Source organism: Chiroxiphia lanceolata, chromosome 27 (assembly GCF_009829145.1).
Source record: "Chiroxiphia lanceolata isolate bChiLan1 chromosome 27, bChiLan1.pri, whole genome shotgun sequence".
Taxonomy (NCBI): domain Eukaryota; kingdom Metazoa; phylum Chordata; class Aves; order Passeriformes; family Pipridae; genus Chiroxiphia; species Chiroxiphia lanceolata.
The window spans coordinates 4653637-4674243 of record NC_045663.1 but is presented as its reverse complement, the minus strand read 5'-3'; the positions used below and the strand labels follow the sequence as shown (position 1 = coordinate 4674243).

At 55.0% G+C, this 20607-nt stretch overlaps 2 protein-coding genes across 16 annotated transcripts in view; both read left to right on the top strand.

Annotated features, from left to right (window-relative positions):
* TCF3 (transcription factor 3) overlaps positions 1-13014 on the top strand; it is an 84631-nt gene extending 71617 nt beyond the window's left edge. For 2 of the 15 annotated variants that reach the window (XM_032712082.1, XM_032712094.1), the window contains 4 exons: positions 184-349; positions 1248-1486; positions 5566-5710; positions 6673-13014. In XM_032712082.1, the coding sequence (XP_032567973.1) occupies positions 184-349; positions 1248-1486; positions 5566-5708 (548 nt within the window). In that variant the 3' untranslated portion in view covers positions 5709-5710; positions 6673-13014. Of the gene's footprint in view, positions 1-183; positions 350-1247; positions 1487-4628; positions 4856-5565; positions 5716-6672 lie in introns of those variants that run through there. The other 13 variants (XR_004361005.1, XM_032712093.1, XM_032712091.1 and 10 more) reach the window with 13 other exon arrangements.
* Positions 13015-16913: 3899 nt separating this feature from the next.
* On the top strand, positions 16914-19934 carry LOC116799305 (cytochrome b-c1 complex subunit 10). Its single transcript, XM_032712341.1, has 3 exons — positions 16914-17046; positions 17896-18030; positions 19702-19934. Exons 1-2 carry the CDS (start codon positions 16997-16999, stop codon positions 18014-18016), a joined length of 171 nt encoding a protein of 56 aa, XP_032568232.1. The 5' UTR covers positions 16914-16996; the 3' UTR covers positions 18017-18030; positions 19702-19934.
* Positions 19935-20607: the final 673 nt, after the last annotated feature.

The following is a 20607-nucleotide window of genomic DNA, read 5'->3' as shown; positions in this document are numbered from 1 at the left end:
GGAGGTGGAGGGAGAACAGGGAGCAGCAGCAGGGCAGAGCCAGCACGCCTCCATCTTCCCTGCCTGCGGAGCCGCAGTGCAGGATGAGCTTGGGATGCCACAGCAGGAGCAGGGCCTGGGGACCCCCCAGCCTCCTGTGTGGGTCAGGCCCCTCAAGCCCTGCACGTGGCTCTGCTCTCTCAGCAGGTTTGTCCGGGGGGCTGGGCCGGAGCAGCGTCTCCTCGGGAACGAGCGAAATAAAGAGGGAAGAGAAGGAGGACGAAGAGAACACATCAGTGGCAGATAACTCAGAGGAGGAGAAGAAGGAGCTGAAACCTTCTCGGAACAGAACAAGGTGCTCTTTGAACAGGTCTCTCCCTTCACTTACTCTGTTCCCAGGCTGGGGGTGTTTGGGCCGGGGTGCAGCTTGACCCATGAGGCTGAGGGTCATCCTGTGGCACAGACCCCCAGCCCCTGCCCACCCCGGGAGCCTGGTGTGGCCTCACACAGCCTGGGCTCCTGCTGCTGCCCCAGGGGAATGGTCCCTGCCACCCTCCTGCTGGCTCCTGGCCCTGTGGGCTCAGGGCTTCCTCATGCTCCTAAAGCAGAGGGATGCACCTCATCCACAGCAGCTGCACCTGCCTGCGTGGGCCCTCGGGGCTGTGCACAGGAAGGAGCGAGTGCTCAGCCCCAGACAGGGAAGGTTTGACCTCTTCCCTGCCTTGGGGCATCTCTGCTGTCTGCTTTGGGCTCCTGTGTCCTCTGTCACATCCAGCCGAGAAGTGGCAGCGGGTCAGGTTCCAGCTCGCTGGCTGTTCTGCAGCCCCACCACCAGCTCGGAGACCTCACCAGGGTGATGGTGCCCAGCAGGGCAGTGCCAGCCCCGCTCCTGCCCTGGAGGCAGAGGGCTGTGTCTTCCCAAATTCCAGCTGGGGATTCCAGGTCAGCCCTCACCTTCTTGGGGCCACCCTGTGCCCTCCCAGCAACAAGCTTTAGTTGCATCGTGGTTTCTTTCTCTGTTGTGTAAAACCAAACCAAACCAAAACAAAACGAGGCAGAAGAAGAGCCTTAATTGCTTCTCTCCAAAGTCCCTGCGTGCCCCTGTGCCCGAGCGTGTGGCACAGGCCAGCAGGTCCCATCGGGGCACCGGGGGCCACGCGGGGCTCGGCATCTCGGTGCCTCGCCGTGTGTTTCTTGTCTGTGAGTTGACCAGTGCTGAGAGTGCACGCGAGGAATGTCCCTGTCTCGTTCTTATTTTAAACCATTAGTCAAGATGAGGATGAGGAGGACGATCTTCTTCCCCCAGAGCAAAAAGCCGAGAGAGAGAGAGAAAGGAGGGTCGCCAATAATGCCCGTGAGCGCCTGCGGGTCCGGGACATCAACGAGGCCTTTAAAGAGCTCGGACGCATGTGCCAACTGCACCTAAACAGCGAAAAACCGCAGACCAAACTGCTAATCCTACACCAGGCCGTATCAGTCATACTGAACCTGGAGCAACAAGTTAGAGGTCAGTGAGGGTCCCGGAGTGGTGATATTTTACGTATCTGATCGGCACGGGGCTGTCTGTCTGTCTGTCTCCTGTGACGTGCTGTGGTGCCTCGCACTGTCTCTCTCCCCTGTGGCCTTGGGGACCAACCCAAGGCTGTTGATGTCCTTTTTGGTTTTATTTTTTTTTGCCTTTTTTTGCATCCCTCCCTGCTGTTCTCTCCTCCGTTCCCCACTGCCACTGCGTGTGCTGCATGCCCTGCGCCGTCACTCCCCCGCAGCCAGGGCTGCTCCGTGCTTGGCCAGCTTGGAAAAACCCCAGCCAGCAAATCTCCCAGAGGGACCCAAATCTGCCATCGCCGAGGGCTGCTCCGAGCACAGAGCACATCCCTGTCCCACCTCGTGCCCAGCGGGGCTCTGTGTTCCTGTCCCACCTGTGTGGCACCTGGCAAACCCCTGGGATCACCGGAGCTGTGCCAGGGGCAGCGGGATGCCCTGGGCTGAGCAGCCCTCGCTGCCTGCACAGGCTGGTCCCAGACAAAAGCTGGGAGCTCTGCGCATTCCGAGCTGAGCCTGGAGCTGCCGGTGGGTGTGTGTAGGGTCTGCCCCTCACCAGGGCACCCTCACCTCCTTCCACACGTGTGTGCACCCATCTCCTGAGTGCACCCATCTCCTGAGTGCACCCATCTCCTGTGTGCACCATCTCCTGAGTGCACCATCTCCTGAGTGCACCCATCTCCTGTGTGCACCATCTCCTGAGTGCACCCCTCTGTGCACCCACCCCTGGGTGCTGCATCCCCGTGGGATGGGAAGTGGAGGGCTCGGTGTCCCGCTCCGGAGGACTTTGCTGCTTTGTTCCCGCATCCCGCAGTGCATGTTCCCGCTCCAGCCCGGGGTGCCGGGGCAGGATAACCCCCTTTCTCTCTGCAGAGCCTGTCGTAACACGCGTCGGGGGCTGTGCCTGGCTGTGCTCCTCTCTGCTGGCCTTGCTGTGCCTTGATGTTGGAGTCCTTTGTGCCTCTCTTCAGTTTGTAATTTTTTGCCTTTCATAACATGTATATTTTTTCCTGTCTCTTTTTTAATTTCCCCTTCCTTTTGATTTTTTTTTTCCATTTTATTTCGAGTTTTTATTTTTTGGTTCTGTTCTTTCCAATCTCCTACAGACAGTCCCCAGCCGTGACCTCTCGGTGGTCCCACTCTACCTTGTACTTGCTGCTCGCGGATCCCAGGCAGGACCGAGGGGGGCAGGGCTTAGGCAGAGTTGGCACCGTGTTCACTTTGGTCTCCCACGCTTGTCCCTTTTTAAACCCTTCCTGGAGGCAGCCAGGGAAGTGGCTGAGCCCTCAGCAGTGTTAGTGCAGGCAGCCTGTGTCCCCTCTCCGTGGGTTTCCAGGAGAGAATCCCACTCTCACACCCCATGGAAATGGGGCTGTCAGGTCCCTGTGTGCCCAGCCAGGGCTGCCAGGACCCTCCTGCTGCCACAGTAGCTGTGGGGCAGGAAGGGAAAGGAGGAGATTGAGGGGTTTTAGGGAGGTCGGTGACCCCTTGGACCGGGGCACAAGGCAGCCAGAGCTGCCTTATAACTCCCTGTGCTGGTGGCAGGGAGGTGGCTCCGTCCTGCCCAGGAGTGACATCCAAGCTGTGACATCCCAGGAGAGCCACCAGCCAGGCCCCATGGCCACCAGCCTGAGCTGGGAGGAGCGAGCTGGGGTCCTGCTGTGGGGTGGCTCAGTGGCCCCATCCCCCTGCCCATCCTGGGTGTTTGGAGAGACAGTGGCAGTGCCAGCTGGGGCAGTGAGGAGGGGACAAGGACAGGAACGAGGCAGCAAGGAGAGTCTGCAGGCAGGGACAGTGGGCAGCCCTCTGTCCCACACAGGCAAACCATTGCCTGGGGAGCACTTGCTCCCCCTTCCTGCGTCCATACACCGCTCAGAGGCCCTCCAGCCCCCCAGGAAGGCTCTGCCTCTGTGGCCCCTCTGCACTGAAGGCTTATCCCCACATGGCTCCCCTGGAAGGCCACAGTCTGTCCCAGTGCCAGGACTCACCCAAGGACCCTCCTCAGATAGGTGTCTTCCTGCAGGAAGTTTTGCTCTGGGGGAAAGGTCGTCTGTGAATAAACTGGGGTTTTGGAGGGGTCGGGCTGCGGGCAAGGCCACGGTTCAAGGTGCTGCCAGGATGACTCTGCCTCCCCCCTGTCCCAGCCTGTTTTGGGCATCCATGGGGTGCTGTCGGCAGCAGAGGCTCTCCCAGAGCTTCTGAGTGTGCCTGGAAAAGAAAATCACCCCCTTCTGGTGGGACCCAGTGTCTGCATCTGAGTCTGATCCTCAGCAGCAGCCCAGGCACTTGGCTCCTGCCCCTGGTGCTGCTCCCAGCCCCTAAGAGGGTGCCAGGCCAGGCTGCTCCTGCTGCTGTGGCACCACTGCCAGAAATGCCTTCACTGGGAGCTGCAGGTGGAGTTTTGGAAGGAAATCTTACAAAGAGGGATTTGCTTTCGGCCAAAAAGTCTTTTTTTGAGGTTCAGACCTGATGTTTTTGGCTGAGACCTGCCCCCCAGGCTTGGAGTTTTCAGCCGAAAAGAAAAGCAGGGAGGCAAAATTTTGCAGAGGAGAGAAGGTGTCGGTGTCGATGCCGCGTCGCTGCCCCTGCAGCAGCACCCTCCAGCCCCGTGGGCACCCTCCAGCCCTGTGGGCACCCTCCAGCCCTGTGGGCACCCTCCAGCCCTGTGGGTACCCTCCAGCCCTAAGGGCATCCTCCAGCCCTGTGGGTACCCTCCAGCCCTGTGGGTACCCTCCAGCCCTGTGGGTACCCTCCAGCCCTAAGGGCATCCTCCAGCCCTAAGGGCATCCTCCAGCCCTGTGGGTACCCTCCAGCCCTGTGGGCACCCTCCAGCCCCAAGGGCATCCTCCAGCCCTGTGGGTACCCTCCAGCCCTGTGGGTACCCTCCAGCCCCAAGGGCACCCAACCTCATGCTGGCAGCACCTTCACGTGGCTCGCAGAGGTGACACAGCCCAGGCCACTCCTGGAAGGACCCAGAGGAATTGGCTTTGCAAAGTGAGGCTGTTTGGGCCGTTTCCAGTGGACACCAGGAGCACTCCCAGCACGGCAACATATAACCCCCCCTTGGTACCACCCCCTGACTAACCCCTGTGGTGCTGTGAACCCAGCAGTACAGACGAGGCCTTGTCACTGGAGGACAAAGATCTGAGGGACCGGGAGAGGAGAATGGCCAATAACGCCAGGGAGAGGGTGCGTGTGCGGGACATTAACGAGGCCTTTAAGGAACTGGGACGAATGTGTCAGATGCACTTAAAAACGGACAAAGCACAGACCAAACTGATCATCCTACAGCAAGCGGTGCAGGTCATTCTGGGCCTGGAGCAGCAAGTACGAGGTATGGTACCAGCTGGCAGGGGCACTCCGGGGCCTGTCTCTCCCCCCTGTCTCTGCATGTTCGTGCATCTCTGTCCTGACTCCTGCTTTCGGTGTGAGGTGTGTGTTTGCAGTGCCAGCAGCACCCCTGGGGGCTGGCTGAGCTCGCCCTGGCCCCAGCCCAGGATGGATTTGAGGCTGCTCTCTCCCTCTCCCCTTCTGCCTAATGGGAATTTGGCACCTGGATCCCATTAAGCAGCTTTGAAAAACTCAGTCCTCAACTCCGAGAGCTGGTTGAGGCACGTGGGGGTTCCTGAAACAGGCACGTGGGGAGGCCCTGGCACAGATTCCCCAGAGCAGCTGTGGCTGCCCCATCCCTGGAAGTGTCCAAGGCCAGGTTGGACAGGGCTTGGAGCCACCTGGGCTAGTGGAAGGTGTCCCTGCCCATGGAACTGGATGATCTTTAAGGTCCCTTCCAACCCAAACCATTCTGGGATTCTATATTTAAATTGGCGTGGGGGTCCAGCCAGACCTGGGGTTCTGCTCGAACAGGGCTCCAGCCAAATTCCTGCAGGCACAGCAGGGAGCAGCTGCACGGGGCTTGTCCTCCCACATGGTGCCGTGGGGCTGCTCTGGGACTCTGTCCTCGCTCTCCCCCCTGGGTGCTGCTGCTGCCCTGTGTGATGCTGTTGCCCACACTGAGGCTGCTCCCCCTCCCTGTTCCTGGCACAGAGCGCAACCTGAACCCTAAAGCAGCCTGCTTGAAGCGTCGGGAAGAGGAGAAAGTGTCCGGAGTGGTAGGAGACCCCCAGATGACACTTTCAGCTTCACATCCTGGTCTAGGAGACGGTCACAACCCTGTTGGACACATGTAAAGGTACCGTTTTTCCCCTGTGATGCCACACCCCGACCCCGTGCCAACACACATTGCTCTGCTCTGCCTGCTCAGCCCCATTCCCTCAGCACCAGCCAAGGTCCTGCTTCATTTCCCTGAAATCAGTGACTTGCACGTGTCCAAGGCACTGGCACAGGTTGCCCAGAGAGGCTGGGGACACTCCATCCCTGAAAGTGTTCAAGGCCAGGTTGGATGGGACATGGAGCAACCTGGGCTACTGGAAGGTGTCCCTGTCCATGGCAGGGGATTGGAAGGAGATGAGCTTTAAAGTCCCTTCCAACCCAAACCGTTCCATGATTCTCTGTGCATGTCATGTGCCCTGTGGACACCCAAAACCTCTGGCCCACAGGAGGGGTTGCAGCCCCATGGCTGGGATGGGGTGTTTCTGTGCTCTCCCCACCCTGAGTGAGCTCATCTCTGCTCTGCATTTCCCAGACCTGCCCCAGTTGGCCACTGGAAACCAGCAACTCCTTTTCCTTGTGGCTCTACAGGAGGGAATGGGCAGGTCCCAGAAATGCCAGGACAGTCAGAGAAGGTGAAAATCCTTCACTGGAACTGTAGCAGGCACAGGCTCTGAGGGTCTGTCCCCATTTTTAGGGGGACCCTGTGCTTGGCCAGGAGCAGGCGAGCCTGTTTATCCCAGTGGTGCAGAGATGGGGGGGGGGGTTGAGCAGATCCAGGAGTGGTGGGTCAGGAGCTGATCCCACCAGGGGTGCATGGAGGGGCCACAGTCCCTTGGTGTCCCCTGTCCCCGTGGGTGCCTGAGGGTGGCCTGACCCAAACAAAGGCAAAGCTCATGTCCCAGCTCTGCTGCAGCCCCGTGGGCTGATTCCTGCAGGGACAGGCTGCAGCGGGAGCCTCGGGGCCCCCGTGCAAAGAGCACAGGTTTATTCTCATTTGGATTTCCATCACTTCAGACTCTTTATTTTTTTATTTCATTTTAGTTGTAGGTCTCCCTGTTCCTCTGGATACAGAGATCTGTAGGAAGAAAGCCCTCGGTGTGACCTGCAACCTTCTTGAACCATGAACTGTAGTACTGCTCATACTGACACACGCAGACGGATCCTGGTGTGACGTAAGGGGTGGAAAAAAACACTTTTTGTCAAAAACAGAACGAAAACAAAAAAATTGCCTTAAGTATAAAGTGCAGAACAGTCAATACATATCACTCAGTTAGGAGGGGGTGGCGTGTTCTCTTGGCTTGTTCACAAGCAGCCAGCAGCAAAATTGTGCCTAAGCTTGATATTTCTTTTTTAAAAAAAAAGAACATTAGTTATGAGATTTTTTATGTAGAACAAATAGCAATGCCTTTTGGTTTTTTTTAGCTTCTTTTGCATATGTTTTGTAAGCGACGAAAGAATTTTTTTTTGTATAAAAACATGTCTTGTACCCTCCGCTTTTCTGCTGCTGTTTCTATAGTTAACGTTGCATCTTTAGGATCAACCAGAATATTAAAATTGTATTAAGAGAGACTGGATATAAAGAGAGGAATTCTCAGATTCGGCTCGGAAAGCCACTAAAAGCGAATGTAGCCACAGCAAGGGGATGTTCTTCCTTGCCTGGCTTGTACCTTCCATGATAAAAAAACAAACAAACTCATGTGCTGAATTCACCATCTCTTTGCTTCGGCCACTTCTGATTTGGGAAAAGGAAGTTAAACAGCAAAGCAAGTGGCAGGAGTGCCCCTGCTCCTCCCGGGAGGCGACCGAGGTGCTCTGCGAGGTTTGCTTTATTCCCGGAGATCTGCTGTGGGAGAGGAGGTGCCCCACGGCTGTCCCGGAGCTGCTGGGAGGGAGCAGGGATGGAAGAGATCCGAGGGACTGGGGCACTTCCAGGCAAAGTGGAGCAGGAACACGGATGCGTGAGGAAAGCCCGAGGTGGAGGGAAGCGCCCCTTCCCCACACGCCAGAGCTGTTGGAGGCACTTCCAGGAGCAGCGCTGAACAAAGACCAAGTGAACAAAGCTGGAGCACTGGGAAGAGGTGGAGGCAGCAGCGGGATATAGGGCCAGGCAGCCCCATATCTGGGGCAGGAAGGGAGCAGTGACCTGGCGTGTGGGCTCACTCCAGCCCTGGGCAAGCCACGACCAGCAGCAGGATCCCTTCTCCCTGCACTGGAGTCACCGCCGTTGGAAGTGGAAAACGCTGCAGGCTCGGGGAGAGGGGCTTCACACTTGGCTGTCACCTCCTGTCACATCTCCAGAGCATCCTTGGAGGCAAACTGAGCTCGGCATGGGCTTCCCGTGGGGATGTGAGAGGTAACTTCACCTGCCTGTGGGCTCCTCTCTCCGTGCTGGGAAGGAGGGAAGCGGGAGCACCCGCCCTGCACGACGTGCTCCAGCAGCCAAGCTGGGCCAGCCATCCCTCACTCCCAAGGATTCCCAGTGTTGCTCCAGAGTGCTCAGCAGGTGGAAGATCCCTGGCAGCCCCACTGGGTGCCCCGGAGGTGTGGAGCAAACGAAGAGGTGCTGGGCAGTGCTGAGCTGCAGCAGCCATTCTGGAGATGGCCATGGAAAAACATCCACCGGGAATTTACTCTTGTTTCTTCCCTCTCCTTCCCCTTCTGAAACAGTTTGTGCCTGGTTCTTCCCAGCTCTGCAGGCGGATGGGGCAGTTCCCCAGGGAGTGTGACACCTGGAATGCTCTTGGACTGGGGCCACAGCTGCCCAGATGTGCCTGGCAGAGCCCAGTCAGACAGGACAGTGCACGGGACACGGGTGCTGGCTGGGGGGGACGTGGGGACGATGAGGATGGTTGGACCCCCCCTCTCCCCCACAGGGTCCATCTCTCCCCTCTGCTGCTCCAGCCTTTGCTCCTGGGGAAGCTGTGCTGCTTTGGGAAAGGGAAGGGCTGGCAAACAGGATTGGGTCCTGGGCTTTGGCATAACCTCCTGGTGCTCCTCTGTGTTTGTGGCTGCACTTCGTGCTCTGGCAAGCCCTGCTGGAAGTGCTTATCTCCCTCCTCACCTGGGCACTGTGGCCTCAGCTCCTGCATCTCTGAGAGGAGCCAGTCCAAGTGCCAGGGCAGCACTGGGACTGTCCCTGCTGCCCCTGGCACTGCCTTGGGGCTCCACAGCATCCAACCTTAGCTCTGAAGCTTTTGGGTGCTCCTGCCTTTCCCCAGCTTGCTGCTCCCACCACTCCTTCTGTGTGGGGAGACCTGAGACCACAGCAGCCCCCAGCTGTGTCCCCAGGAAGGCCAGGAAAAGTCAGCAGTTCCAGCAGCCCAGGCTCTTCTTGCCTGTGTCAACAGACACATTTCAGCCTAATTAGCTTGCCGGGTTTATGACACTTCACTCCTTTGGGTTCTGGCTGCTGAAGCACGGGGCAGTGAGATGGATGAGGTTTCCCTCCATGTGTGACAGTCCTTGACTCCCATTCATGCTCTGGGGTACAAATCTGGGGGCTCAGCAGCTGCTTTTTGCAGCTATGAGAGGTGGCTTCACCCCATGAGAATTCCTGCTCCATGGGTGGGACAGTGATGGGGCTGCAGGGCTTTCAGCTGGCTCAGGGTTTTCAGCTGGCTCAGTGCCCCTGCCCCAGGAGTGGAAGGGATGGAGCAGTGTCCCAGGACTGGGAGGGATGGAGCAGTGTCCCAGATCTGGCAAGCCTGAAACCCTACAAAAAAATTTAAAGTGCTTCCCAAACCCTTTGATTTTGCCACAAGAATTGAAAGTGGCAGTCACACCTGGACTTAAAGAGACTAGTCAAGAAAAATCCAGGAACTCAACAAAATTGGAAATTTGAAAAGATTTATGAGTTGTCCAAAATTTTGCTGAACTTCTTCATCCCCTCCAAGTCCTGCAGGCCAGGGGGGATTCCTGATGAGCTAGAGCCCTTCCCACCATCTCCAAACTCCCAGGCATTGCGACAGAGATGGGGCTTTTCAGCTGCATTTCAGTGGTTGAGATGCTGTTTTCTTGACAGCAAATCCAGGCAGTTTCCTTCCTTGGCAAGGCCTGGATGAAGATCCTTGAGCATAAACCCTCAGAGCCAGGGTTTGGAGGAGATCTTGGTTCCTCCAGCTCAAAAGCACAATGTGGGGGTGGCACAGCTTTGTGTGCCAGCCCAGTGTGGCTTCAGTGGCATCTCTGCTTTCCAGGTGCTCATGGAAAGCAGTTGGGAGGTGCAGCAAGGAAAAATTCCTTTGGCTTCCCAGTGTGTTTGGTTCAGTGTGAATGTGGTGCCTGTAACCTTCCAGGGAAAGTGGCTTTTCTAAAAACGAGCACTATCAGGTGCAGTCCCCAAAATACCACCCTGAAATGTCGCCCTGTAGCAATGAAACTCTTTTCTTTAGGTGTCATGGTCACTGAGAGACAGGTCAGGGCTGTGCTGGCATTCCACTTGGGATCTTACAGATCCCCAAACCTGCTTCTCTGCCTGCCTGCATGTCCCCCACACCCGTGGTGCTGCCAAGAGAGGTGTTCCAGGTGGGTGACAGACTGTAGGGTGCCATTTATTCAGTTTTCTGCTTCCTCTCTCAGCCTTGCTTGCTAAGTGCTCCTGGGCCATGTGCCCCTCCTTGTCGGGGGCCACAGAGCCCCCCTAAAGCTTCCATCATCAGACAGGGAATCAAGGGGCTGCCTTCCCCTCTGTGCAGCTTCTAGTTTCTCTTTTCTCAGGCTGCATCCCAGTCAAGCAGCAGAACTGGGTTCCCATCTGCCTTGGGACACTCCTTGTGTGGCAGGGACAGTCCTGGAGTGCAGTCCTGGGGTCCCCAGCCCCAGGGATCTGCTCTGTTCCCCTCCCAGCCAGCCCCCTGCCTCCCTACACGAGCTGTTCATGCCACGGTGCTGAGGAGTGTCTGGAATCCAGTTTATTAACAGGAAGATTGCAGATTTTTGTTCTTTCTCCCTTTCACCTGCTTTCACCCCAGAGCAAAACAGCTGCAGCCTCCCCGAGCCTTCACCTCCCTGGGCTCATGCTGGGGCAGTGGTGTCAGCCTGCCTGCTCCTGCTGCTGCTCCTGCTTCTCCTGCTCACAGCCCAGGGAGCAGAATTCCAGCTGTTTGCAGCCACCTCCCTGCCACGACCCCCCAGTCAGACCAACTCAGAGCAACTGCAGTTCCAGGGTCAGTGCAGAACCTGCTCTCGAAGGTCCTTTGTGTCCCCCCAGTGTTCCCACTGAAGGCAGCAGAGCCTTTGGGCCCTAGGCCCTCACAGAGTGATTCCTCACATCCTCCCCTCAGCAGGTTGGGGGGGCTTGAGAAACAAGAGGCTTTGGAACCCCCAAGCCTCTGAGTTTTGCTGCCCTTCCTGCAGGGCTGGCTAACCCAGAGCAAGCCGTGGCCACTGGACTCCCCCAGTCCTGCCCGACACCAGCAATAGCAAGGCCTGTTTTCTGTCCCCCAAGCTTGCACAAGGTCTTTGCCCTGTTAAATCCTATGCAACCCCCTCTCCTCTCACCAGGACTCTCCAGATCCCAGCCCAGCCCATTCTCTCTGCTCTTCTCCCATGACTGCTGAATTCTCCTTCCCTGCTGCTCTCAGAGTCCAGCTTCATTTCCAGCAGCTCCAAAAGCATTCCAAGTCTGTGCCCTGGAGCTGGGAGGGGGCAGATGAGGGCTGAGACCGCAGGAACACCCCTTCTAAGTCATTCTGTGGGAGCTGAGCACTGAATTGGAGGGGGCAAGGCCTGGTGCTGGGGCCCCTCCACACCCCCTTCACCCTCCCGTGCCTTCTGCTCACTGCCATCCTTCATCCCCCGTGCCCTGAAGGGAGAAGTTGAGTCCCACCGTGGTGCTGCCCAGACTGTTCTCTTAGCACCTGAGCCTCAGGCTTGGCTTGGCCGCTCTCCCTTCAGCCCCCCAAGCCTGAAGGAGTGTTTTCCTGCTCCTCAGTCTCTCCAGCCAGCACCTCTGAGCTGTTTCCCTTGGCAGTGGGGCATCAGCTGGGGTGGAGGCAGGAGGATTTGGAAGCTCAGTCCCATGGCAGGGCTGCCTCTCCCTGCCTTTGGGGCAGGTGGGGGGGGATCTGGTGCTCTGTACTTGGATTTTCAAGGCAATTCAGCCCTTCCTGGGAGCCAGCACTGCCATGCCTTGGCCTGCAGGACTCCCACAGGAGGGTGGGCTCTGGTTCGAAGGGTGGTGCAGGCTCCAGGTGTTCTGCCAAACCTTTTGTGCCCATCCTGCAGCCCAGCCCAGGGCAGGAGGCAGTCCTGCTGTGGCTCTCCATGCTGGCATTACTGTTCCCCTGGTTTGGTCCATCTCCTGCTCCTCGGGGCTCTCAGTTCCCACCCTGGCCCAGCCAAGCACCTGCCATGAAGGCAAAAAGTTTGACACTCACCCTGGTACATCTCTGCTCAGCTGTGGCACCAGCACAGGAGAGCAAAGGGGTTTTTTTGCTTCCAAACGGGGTGTTCTGGTACCAAGAGCATCCCCATGCCCTGCACCCCTGGGCTGTGCTTAGGGGAGCCGTGTTGCTCCTCGAGGCAGCAAGCTGGCACACCACAGGTCCCCCTTCCCAGTGCCATCCATGTCTTCCCAAATCACTTGAACCCACCAGCTGTGGAGCAAACCTTGTAACCTTGTGGGGCCTCTTGGTCAGGGAAGGAGCCATGGGAAGCCTTGCACCAGCCGTGGTTACTGTGCCAGGAGAGGGGAGAGGGGAAAGAGGCACCTGGAGAGGCAGGACAGGGACGATCCCAACCCCTGCTGGGGAATGACCCATCAGGTGTGGAGGGCTCCAGCTCTTGGGAATGACCTGTTGGGTGTGGAGGGCTCCAGCTCCCTGGGGAAACAAAGCATTCCTGGGATGCTCTTTCTCTATATTTTTGTAGGATGGGGGGTGGGAGAGCAGATGGGAGATGCCTGCGGAAGTTGTTTATTTTTAACCCTGGTTGGTTTTGGTTTTTGGCCTTTTTAAAAAAAATAAAATGGTCCTTGCTTTTGATGTTTATGCTGCCTACCTGTAAATCCAGATGTACTTAAGTGGCTGAAATCCTTGTTCTTAAATCAGATACACATTATAGTTTTGAACTATATATATAGTAAATATATATATATATATGCCTAACCCAGCAAAAAAAAAAAATAAAAAAATAAAGTATTTGGGGGTGGGAAATGCGTTGCTCTTTCAAATGAATCACAATTGGGGGATGAAATTGTGTTTCTGAGTGCCTCAAGATATGAATTGTTTTCATTTTTTTAAATAATTTTATACAAGTGTCAAAACAGCTGGCTGGATTATTTGGAATTTTTAAATAATCCTAACTTTTTTAAAGTAGATTTTGAGAACTGTCCTGTATATAACAGTAATGTAGCAATAAATGTGACATTTTATAACAATATTACTTTTTTTTCCCCATGTCTGTCCTTCAGATGTTGTATTCCTAGGAATGAAAAGTTGGAATAAAGGTTTTACCTTGTATTAAAAAAAAAAACCAAACCAAAAAAAGAAAAAAAAAAAAAAAAAGAAAAAGAAAACACCAGACAGGTTTTCAGACATTTGCTCTGGGCACAGGTCCTGCCCCCCTGCATCAGCTCTGGCACAGCTGGAATGGTTTGGGTTAAAAGAGACCTTAAAGTCCATCTTGTTCCAGCCCCCTGCCATGGGCAGGGACATCTTCCACTAGACACATGCACTGGGAATGTGGCCTCTGGAGAGGGTTTCCAGCACTTTCCATCACTGTGGGATCTGGGCACCGTCCTCAGCACCATAGAAAGGCTTTGGAGGTGCTGGGCCCTCCCTGGTGCAGCACAGCCTGTCCCGTGGCTCTGCTGTGCTCAGTGGGCTCAGCCCTGTCCTGGAGAGAGAGAACCAGTGAAAGTGGGTACCCACAGGGTGCACTTTGGAAATGGGGTCAAATGCCCCCAGTCCGTCCCGAGAGTTCAGCACAGACTGGTGGTGGTGATTCAGGGAATCACAGAATCATTCAGTCCTTTTAAATCATCAAGTCCAACCCTCAACCCAGCACCATGTTCACCACTAACCCAGGCCCCCGAGTGCCACATCCACACGTTGTTTGGGCACTTCGAGGGGTGGTGACTCCACCACTGCCCTGGGCTTTGACAACCCTTTCCATGAAGAATTTTTTCATAATATCCAACCTAAACCTCTGTACAACTTGAGGCTGTTCCCTCTCGTCCTGTCACTTGTTACCTGGGAGCAGAGCCTGACCCCCACCCGGCTCCTCTGTCCTGTCAGGGAGCTGGAGAGAGCAATAGTAGTTGCAGAGAACGTGGCAGAAGGTTTAACAGGGCTCAAACCCTGCAAGAATGGGATGCATCCAGTGCTGGGAGACGGCCCAGCCTCGCAGATTCTCACTCTCCCACCCCCGTCCGAGGGGTGAGGCCGAATCGTGGGGTCTGTGTCACTCTGTGCCAAGGGCCCAGCCCCAGCCCCTCACACCCTCACCGTGCTGCCCTGCCCAGATGGGCTCTACCCACCCTCCTCCTCCAGCTCCTCCGGGCAGCTCCCTGAGGTGTTGCCCTCCCACTCAGCAGGGATTTCCCCAGCCCCTCATGGCTCGCACCCTTGTGGGTTCAGTGGCTGGGGGAGCCCTCCACTGCCAGCTTGACTTTGGGAGAAACAGAGATGGGGCAGCTGCACCCAGGAGCACTGAGCCCTGCAGACCCTCTCCGAGGTTCCAATGGGGAGGTGCTGCCTGGAAGCAGGGTGGGAAGGAGGATGAGAGCTGCTGGAATTGCTGCTGGACACGGGACACCATTCCTGTGGGTTTGCACAGGGAAGCCCAGGAAGCATCTGCAGCCCTGAGGCTTTGGCAGTGCATCCACAGGCCTCAGGCAGACAAGCACTTCAAGCTCTAACATCCTTCAGGAGTTTCATAGAATCCCAAAATGGTTTGAGTTGGAAGGAACCTTAAAACTGATCTCGTTCCACCCCCTGCCATGGGCAGGGACACCTTCCACTAGACCAGGTTGCTCCAAGGCCTGTCCAACCTGGCCTTGGACACATCCAGGGATGGGACAGCCTTTTCCAGGGTTCTTCCTGCAGGTTCATAAGAGGCTGAGCAGGCTCAGAGCAGAGCCCGGGGAACATTATGGAATTGATGGTGAATTTAGGACCCTCGGCTGAAAAATCTGGCTGGTAAATCCCTCTCCTGTAGGGAGAGGCTGAGCAGCCATGACAGGAGGGTTTGTGGAGGCACTGACAGGCACTGGAGAAACCTCTCTGGGAAGGGGCCACTACCCTTCAGCACAGAGGGTGAGAAGCAGTCCCAGCTCACTGTGGGAACAGTGCCACCCCTCAGGGTTTGTGTCCCCTCTCTGGTGTGGGGACAGCCCATCACCTCAGGGCTGTGGGGACAGCCCGTCCCCCCTTCAGGATGGGGACATCCTATTGTTATGACCCGCCCCAGAAGGCGAGGGTAACCCAGGCTCTTGCTGATAGATCCCTTGGGGTGGATTAGAGTGAAATTACACTGAATGATCAGTGTTTGTAAAGATATATATGTGTGGTTTATTTTAGAACAGTTTTGTTTCAAAGAAAAACGGGTATGTAGCCATTTTGGTTGTTATAATCTATAGTAATATAGTAATATTAAAGCATAAAAATAACACTTAAGAAAATGTATAAGGGAGAGAAAGAGAAAGAAAGGATGAGAAAGTGATGGTCTTGATCCATTGAGGGTGGGAGAAGCCCACAAAACTCAAAGATTTCATAAGTTATACAAGTTCCCACTCAGGCTCAGGTGGGAACACCTTGTACCTCTCCTGAGGGGGACACTTTTAAAATGGATGATGTAATACTGGATCATGGGACACTTCATGAGCCTTTGACACCTTCTAAGATATTACAGCTGCCTATTCTGTCAAAATCAATCATGACCCATTACGGTCCATCATCCGAGATGAATAGCTCAAGGTAGGTGTGAATGTCTTCGACGCTCCCCCGGAGGGGTTTCCAAAGCAGAGTCATCAGGTAAGGGAGGACACTGGCATGATAAGAAGGACTACCCCGCTTTAGAGGGGGATTTGCCTCTAATTAGCCTCTTCCCATATCTGGAAATCCAGTTTATAGCTACCCCTTCTGCACCTGGGGTAGCTGGACAATAGCACCCCCTTATCATACCTCAAGGTCCTTTTGCAGTTCAAATTAGGAGGCATATTCAGGGAAGGGGGGGCTTTGCTGGGTGAGCAACTGTTTCTTTGCAGTGTTCTACAGTGAACAAAAGTCTTTTGGTGATCTTAACACTGTTTAAGCCATTAACCATTTCAGTCTCTGACACCTGTCCCCTCGGGGCTCATGTCCCCTTTCCAACGTTAGGACAGCCTGTCCCCTCAGGGCTGGTGTCCCCTCTCCAGCATGGGGGACATGTCCCCTCAAGGCTCGTGTCAGGGCTTGTGTTCCTGCTCGTGTCCCCTCTCCAGTGTGGGGAAAGCCCATCTCCTCAAGGGCTCATGTCCCTTAAGGGCTCGTGTCCCTTCTCTAGCATGGGGACAGCCCAACCCCATAGGACTCATGTCCCCTCAGGGTTCGTGTCCCCACTCCAGCGTGGGGAGAGCCCATCATTCGCTCCAGGCTCATGTCCCCTCAGGGCTCATGTCAGGGCTGCCGTCCCTTCTCTGGTGCAAGGACAGTCTGTCCCCTCACAGTTTGTATCCCCTCACGGTTTGTGTCCCCTCATGGTTTGTGTCCCCTCAGGACTTGTGCCGGGGCTCTCGTTCCCTCTCCAGCGCGGGGACACCCATCACCCCTCAGGGCTCGTGTTAGGGCTGGTGTCCCCTCAGGGTTCGTGTCCCCTCAGTCCTCGTGTTGCCTCTCCAGTGTGGGAACACCACCCACTCTGGGCTTATGTCTCCACTCCAGCGTGGGGACAGCCTGTCCCCTCAGGGCTCACGTCAGGGCTCATGTCCCCTCAGTCCTTGTGTCCCCTCAGGTCTCATGTCCCCTCAGGGCTCGTGTCCCTTCAGGGCTCGTGTCAGGGCTGCTGTCCCTTCTCCGCTGCGAGGACAGTCCGTCACCTCACCCCTCACGCTTTGTGTCGCCTCAGGACTTGTGTCGGGGCTCTTGTCCCCATTAGCCCCTGAGGCTTGTGTTAGGAATGGTGTCCGCTCAGTTCTCGTGTCCCCTCTGTCCCCGTGTCCCCTCGACCCTCGTGTCCCCTCTGCCCCGTGTCCCCTCTCCACACGAGATGGGGTCGCAGCCCCACACACCCCCGACCGCAGGTACCCGCAGATATTCCTTCGCCAGCCCCCTCCCTGCGCTCCGGAGCCACCTCCTCCCGCCGCGCGTGCTCGGAGCGGCACCGCCGCCATCGCCGCCATCGCCGGCCCGCGCAGGCGCGCCGGGGGTCACTTTGAGGCCGCGCCATGTTGAACCAGCTGCTGGGGCCGCGCTACGTCCAACTGCTGCAGAACTGGTGAGGGGGCAGCGGGGCTGCGAGCCCGGACCCGCGGCTGTCCGTCCGCTGGCCCCGGTCCGCCCGGTCCTGGGGTCTGTCCGCCCACCCCGGCTCGGAGCTTGCGCGCTCGGGGCGGGTGTGAGGGGCTGAGGGGGTGTGAGGGGGGCAGGAGGCAGGTGAAGGGGCTCCGTGCCCGCCCGGCTGTGGCTACATTTCCTTTTTTTTTTTTTTTTTTAAAGTCGTTTTTTTTAAACACAGCCTTTGCAGAACGAAGTGGCGTGGGGGACAGAACAAGGGGATGTGGCTGTAGCAGCGTGTCTTCTCTTTGTTGAGTAATGGGCTTTCTGAGTTAAAGCGTATCGCTCTTTTCCCGTAAAATATCTTGACCTCACTGAGGACCAATGCTGTTCTGTGTATGCGAGGTTGTTTCAGTATTTCACTGTATGGTTTGCGCGCTGCAGTACCAGAAGGATCTAAAGCTGTTGGAGAGTGTCCAAAGGAGGGACACGGAGATGGAGAAGGTTCTGGAGGGGAAGGGTCTGAGGAGCAGCTGAGGGCACTCGGCTGGTTCAGCTGGAGCAGAGGAGACTGAGGGGAGACTCCTCGGGGGCTGCAGCTCCTGCCCAGGGGAGGCGGAGGGGCAGGGACTGAGCTCTGCTCTGGGACCAGGGACAGGAGCCAGGGAAGGGCTGGAGCTGTGCCAGGGGGTTGGGATGGATCTCAGGGAAAGGTTCTTCTCCCAGAGGGTGCTGGGGGATTCTAAGCTCTTTCCCTAATTGAAATGACTTCTCAGGTACCTTGGCTATGAGCATCTGCCAGACAGTGGAGAAGGAAAGTTGTTCACCTGCATGTGTGTCTGTTCTTTAGGACTCCCACCATTCTGACATGGGGTGGGGTGGCCGGTGTTGGGGTGATTTGGGCCACAGACTGGAAGCTGATCCTGCAGTATGTTCCCTACATCGGCGGCAAGTACAAAACTGAAGACTGAGCTTCCCTCTAATGGTGAGTTTTGTTTGTGCATCTCTTGGCTTAAGTAATAGAATCATAAAATCACAGAATCCCAGACTGGTTTGGGTTGGAAGGACCTTAATGTCCATCCAGTTCCAGCCCCTGTCGTGGGCAGGGACACCTTCCACTAGACCAGAGTGCTCCAAGCCCCGTCCAAGCTGGTCTGGAACACTTGAACACAATAATCCTGACAGCTGATGTTTCCTTTTTGTCTGGGGCACAATCATAATGTTACTCCAAAACTGTGCAAGTTTTTTTGTTCATAACTTTTTTCTTAATGGGGCTTCACAGAATGCCAGAAGGATGAAATACTAATAGGAATATGTTTCTCAAGTGATTATTGTGCAAGTAGGGGGTTTCCACAATGTAATGTGGTTCTTGAGAGGTCAAATCAGGTTTTCTGTGGTCACTTGGAACTTTGACAGATCTGTTACTTCTGTTCCTGGGGAGAAAGGCTACAAGCTCAGGACTAGTTTTGTGATTAGGCAAATTCAGACTCCTTTCTGCTTCTTTTAACTGTTATTGAAAGTAAATTGAATGTTCAGAGCTGGTTACTATACACACAAATTCCTTTGAAGATTGGCTTTCTCAAGGTTTTGGTTATTTTCCTTCTTTAATTGCATATCAGAAGTGCTGTTTTGAATGTTCTGGAAGTGCCAGCCTCCCTAAAGCTGGAGCACCAATGAGGCAGACCTTCTGTTGGGCCTCTCAATGCATATTTGTTGCAGTAGGCAAGCTCAGGACTTTTTTATTCCTTGCTGCAGGTAGAAGGGAACCAGGAAGATATTCCCCTGGCATTAAAGGATGCTGAGGGGAAGAGGTCCAGAGAAAACTCTGTACACCTCAGTACTTGTTTCTTCTGGTCAGAATAATCTGAATGTTGATCAATGACAGTGAGCTACTTGCATTCCAGCTGCACAGTATTTTATAGGGAAAACAGCCAGTCAGGAAGGCACAGACAGTACTTTAAGCCTTTTTTCCCAGCACTACTTATTGCAGTTTAAACAAGTTAAACAGCTGTAGTTTAAACAATTTTCTGTGTCTTCCCTGTTTGAAAACTTTGTATTGCACAGATCCTTCTGCAGGCAAAGGAGGAAGGAGCCTTGTCAGGAATGTCACAGTGGGAGCACCTTGGGTGATCAGAGATGTTTACAGACAAGTCACAGAATCCCAGAATGATTTGGGTTGGAAGGGACCTTAAAGACCATCCAGTTCCAACCCCCTGCCATGGGCAGGGACACCTTCCACTAAACCAGGTTGCTCCAAGTCCCATCCAGCCTGGATTGGGAAAAGTTCTAAGTGGGAAAGCTCTCAAGTTATGCAGAGTCAATTAAATTACCTTATAAAGAGCTTCCTTTACTTAAAAATTCTCTTAGGCAGTAGTAGGAACACGAGTCCATTCCTGAGCCAACAGTGTGGGGTTTCTGATTTGAAGAAAGAGTTTTGTGTGTAACTCCTCTGGAAAGAGGAACAGAGGGAATGCATCTGTGGTGGCCTGTGATCCCTTCCAAAGGGTCTCTGGGCTTGCATCTGCTGTGCCTGGATCAGCTCCTGTGCCAGAAACTTCTTACCTGGGTGCTGGAGGCTTTTGAAATCTGTTGTTGTGTGGCTGCTGTGGCCCTGGGCAGGAAGCTCTGCTTAACAAGTGCTTTGTGTTTGTTGTAGGAAATGTGTTGCTGGAGAGTGTTTGGAGCCATCCGTCCACCGAGCCCCTGCTTTGAGGTGACCCTGCAGTGCCCACTGCAGGTCCTGCTGCAGGCTGTGCTCTGTGTCTCCATGAATAGCTGGGAGCAAATTTACCTTCACTCACCACTTCCTCTGATGGCTTTCCCAGCAGATCTTGCACTCATGGGAGTAATTTATAAACCTGATGTACACAATAAACCAAGTGAATGATATTTTGGGGCTTTTTTTTTTTTTTTAAAGTATTACCTTCTTAAGAGCAGGCTCCTGGTTTGCTTTTGTGTTATAAAATCATGGAATCCCAGACTGGTTTGGGTTGGAAGGGACCTTAAAGCTCATTCAGTCCCACCCCCTGCCATGGGCAGGGACACCTCCCACTAGCCCAGGTTGCTCCTTTGATCCAGCCTGGCCTTGGACACTTCCAGGGCTGGGGCAGCCACAGCTTCTCTGGGCAGCCTGTTATGTCTTCAGCTTGTTTGACTGCATGTCCTCAGGCAGGTCTGCCACGTGTTTGCCTCTTTCCATGTGCAGGTTCCCTGGGAATCAACCACTGGCTGCTGAGTTTGATGATTTATTTATATAATTTCTAGTTCTTGAGCTACTCTTAGTGATGTCTTGATTTTAGGTCCTCATTTAGGTCATCACATGCCTCATGCACGCAGTTAACTTTTCATAGCCAATATTCCAGAGTTTCCTGGTAACAGATTCCTGTCATTTAATTTAATAGAAAGGCTTTTGGGTTTTAACATCAGTTCATGGGCCATTTTAACTGTCTGATTGGGCACACACTGTGTTTTAGCTTTTCTGGCTTAATGTGGGGGCTCGAGGAAGGCAGTCCCCAAACCCTGGATGCCTTTCTGTGTAGCAGGGTGAAATCCAGGGCTTCAG

Excerpts from the sequence above, each read along its gene's own strand:
- LOC116799305 (XM_032712341.1), top strand. The coding sequence starts at position 16,997 with ATGTTGAACCAGCTGCTGGGGCCGCGCTACGTCCAACTGCTGCAGAAC. Across the intron at positions 17,047-17,895 it reads GTCCAACTGCTGCAGAACTG|GACTCCCACCATTCTGACAT; the intron begins GTGAGGGGGCAG and ends TCTGTTCTTTAG.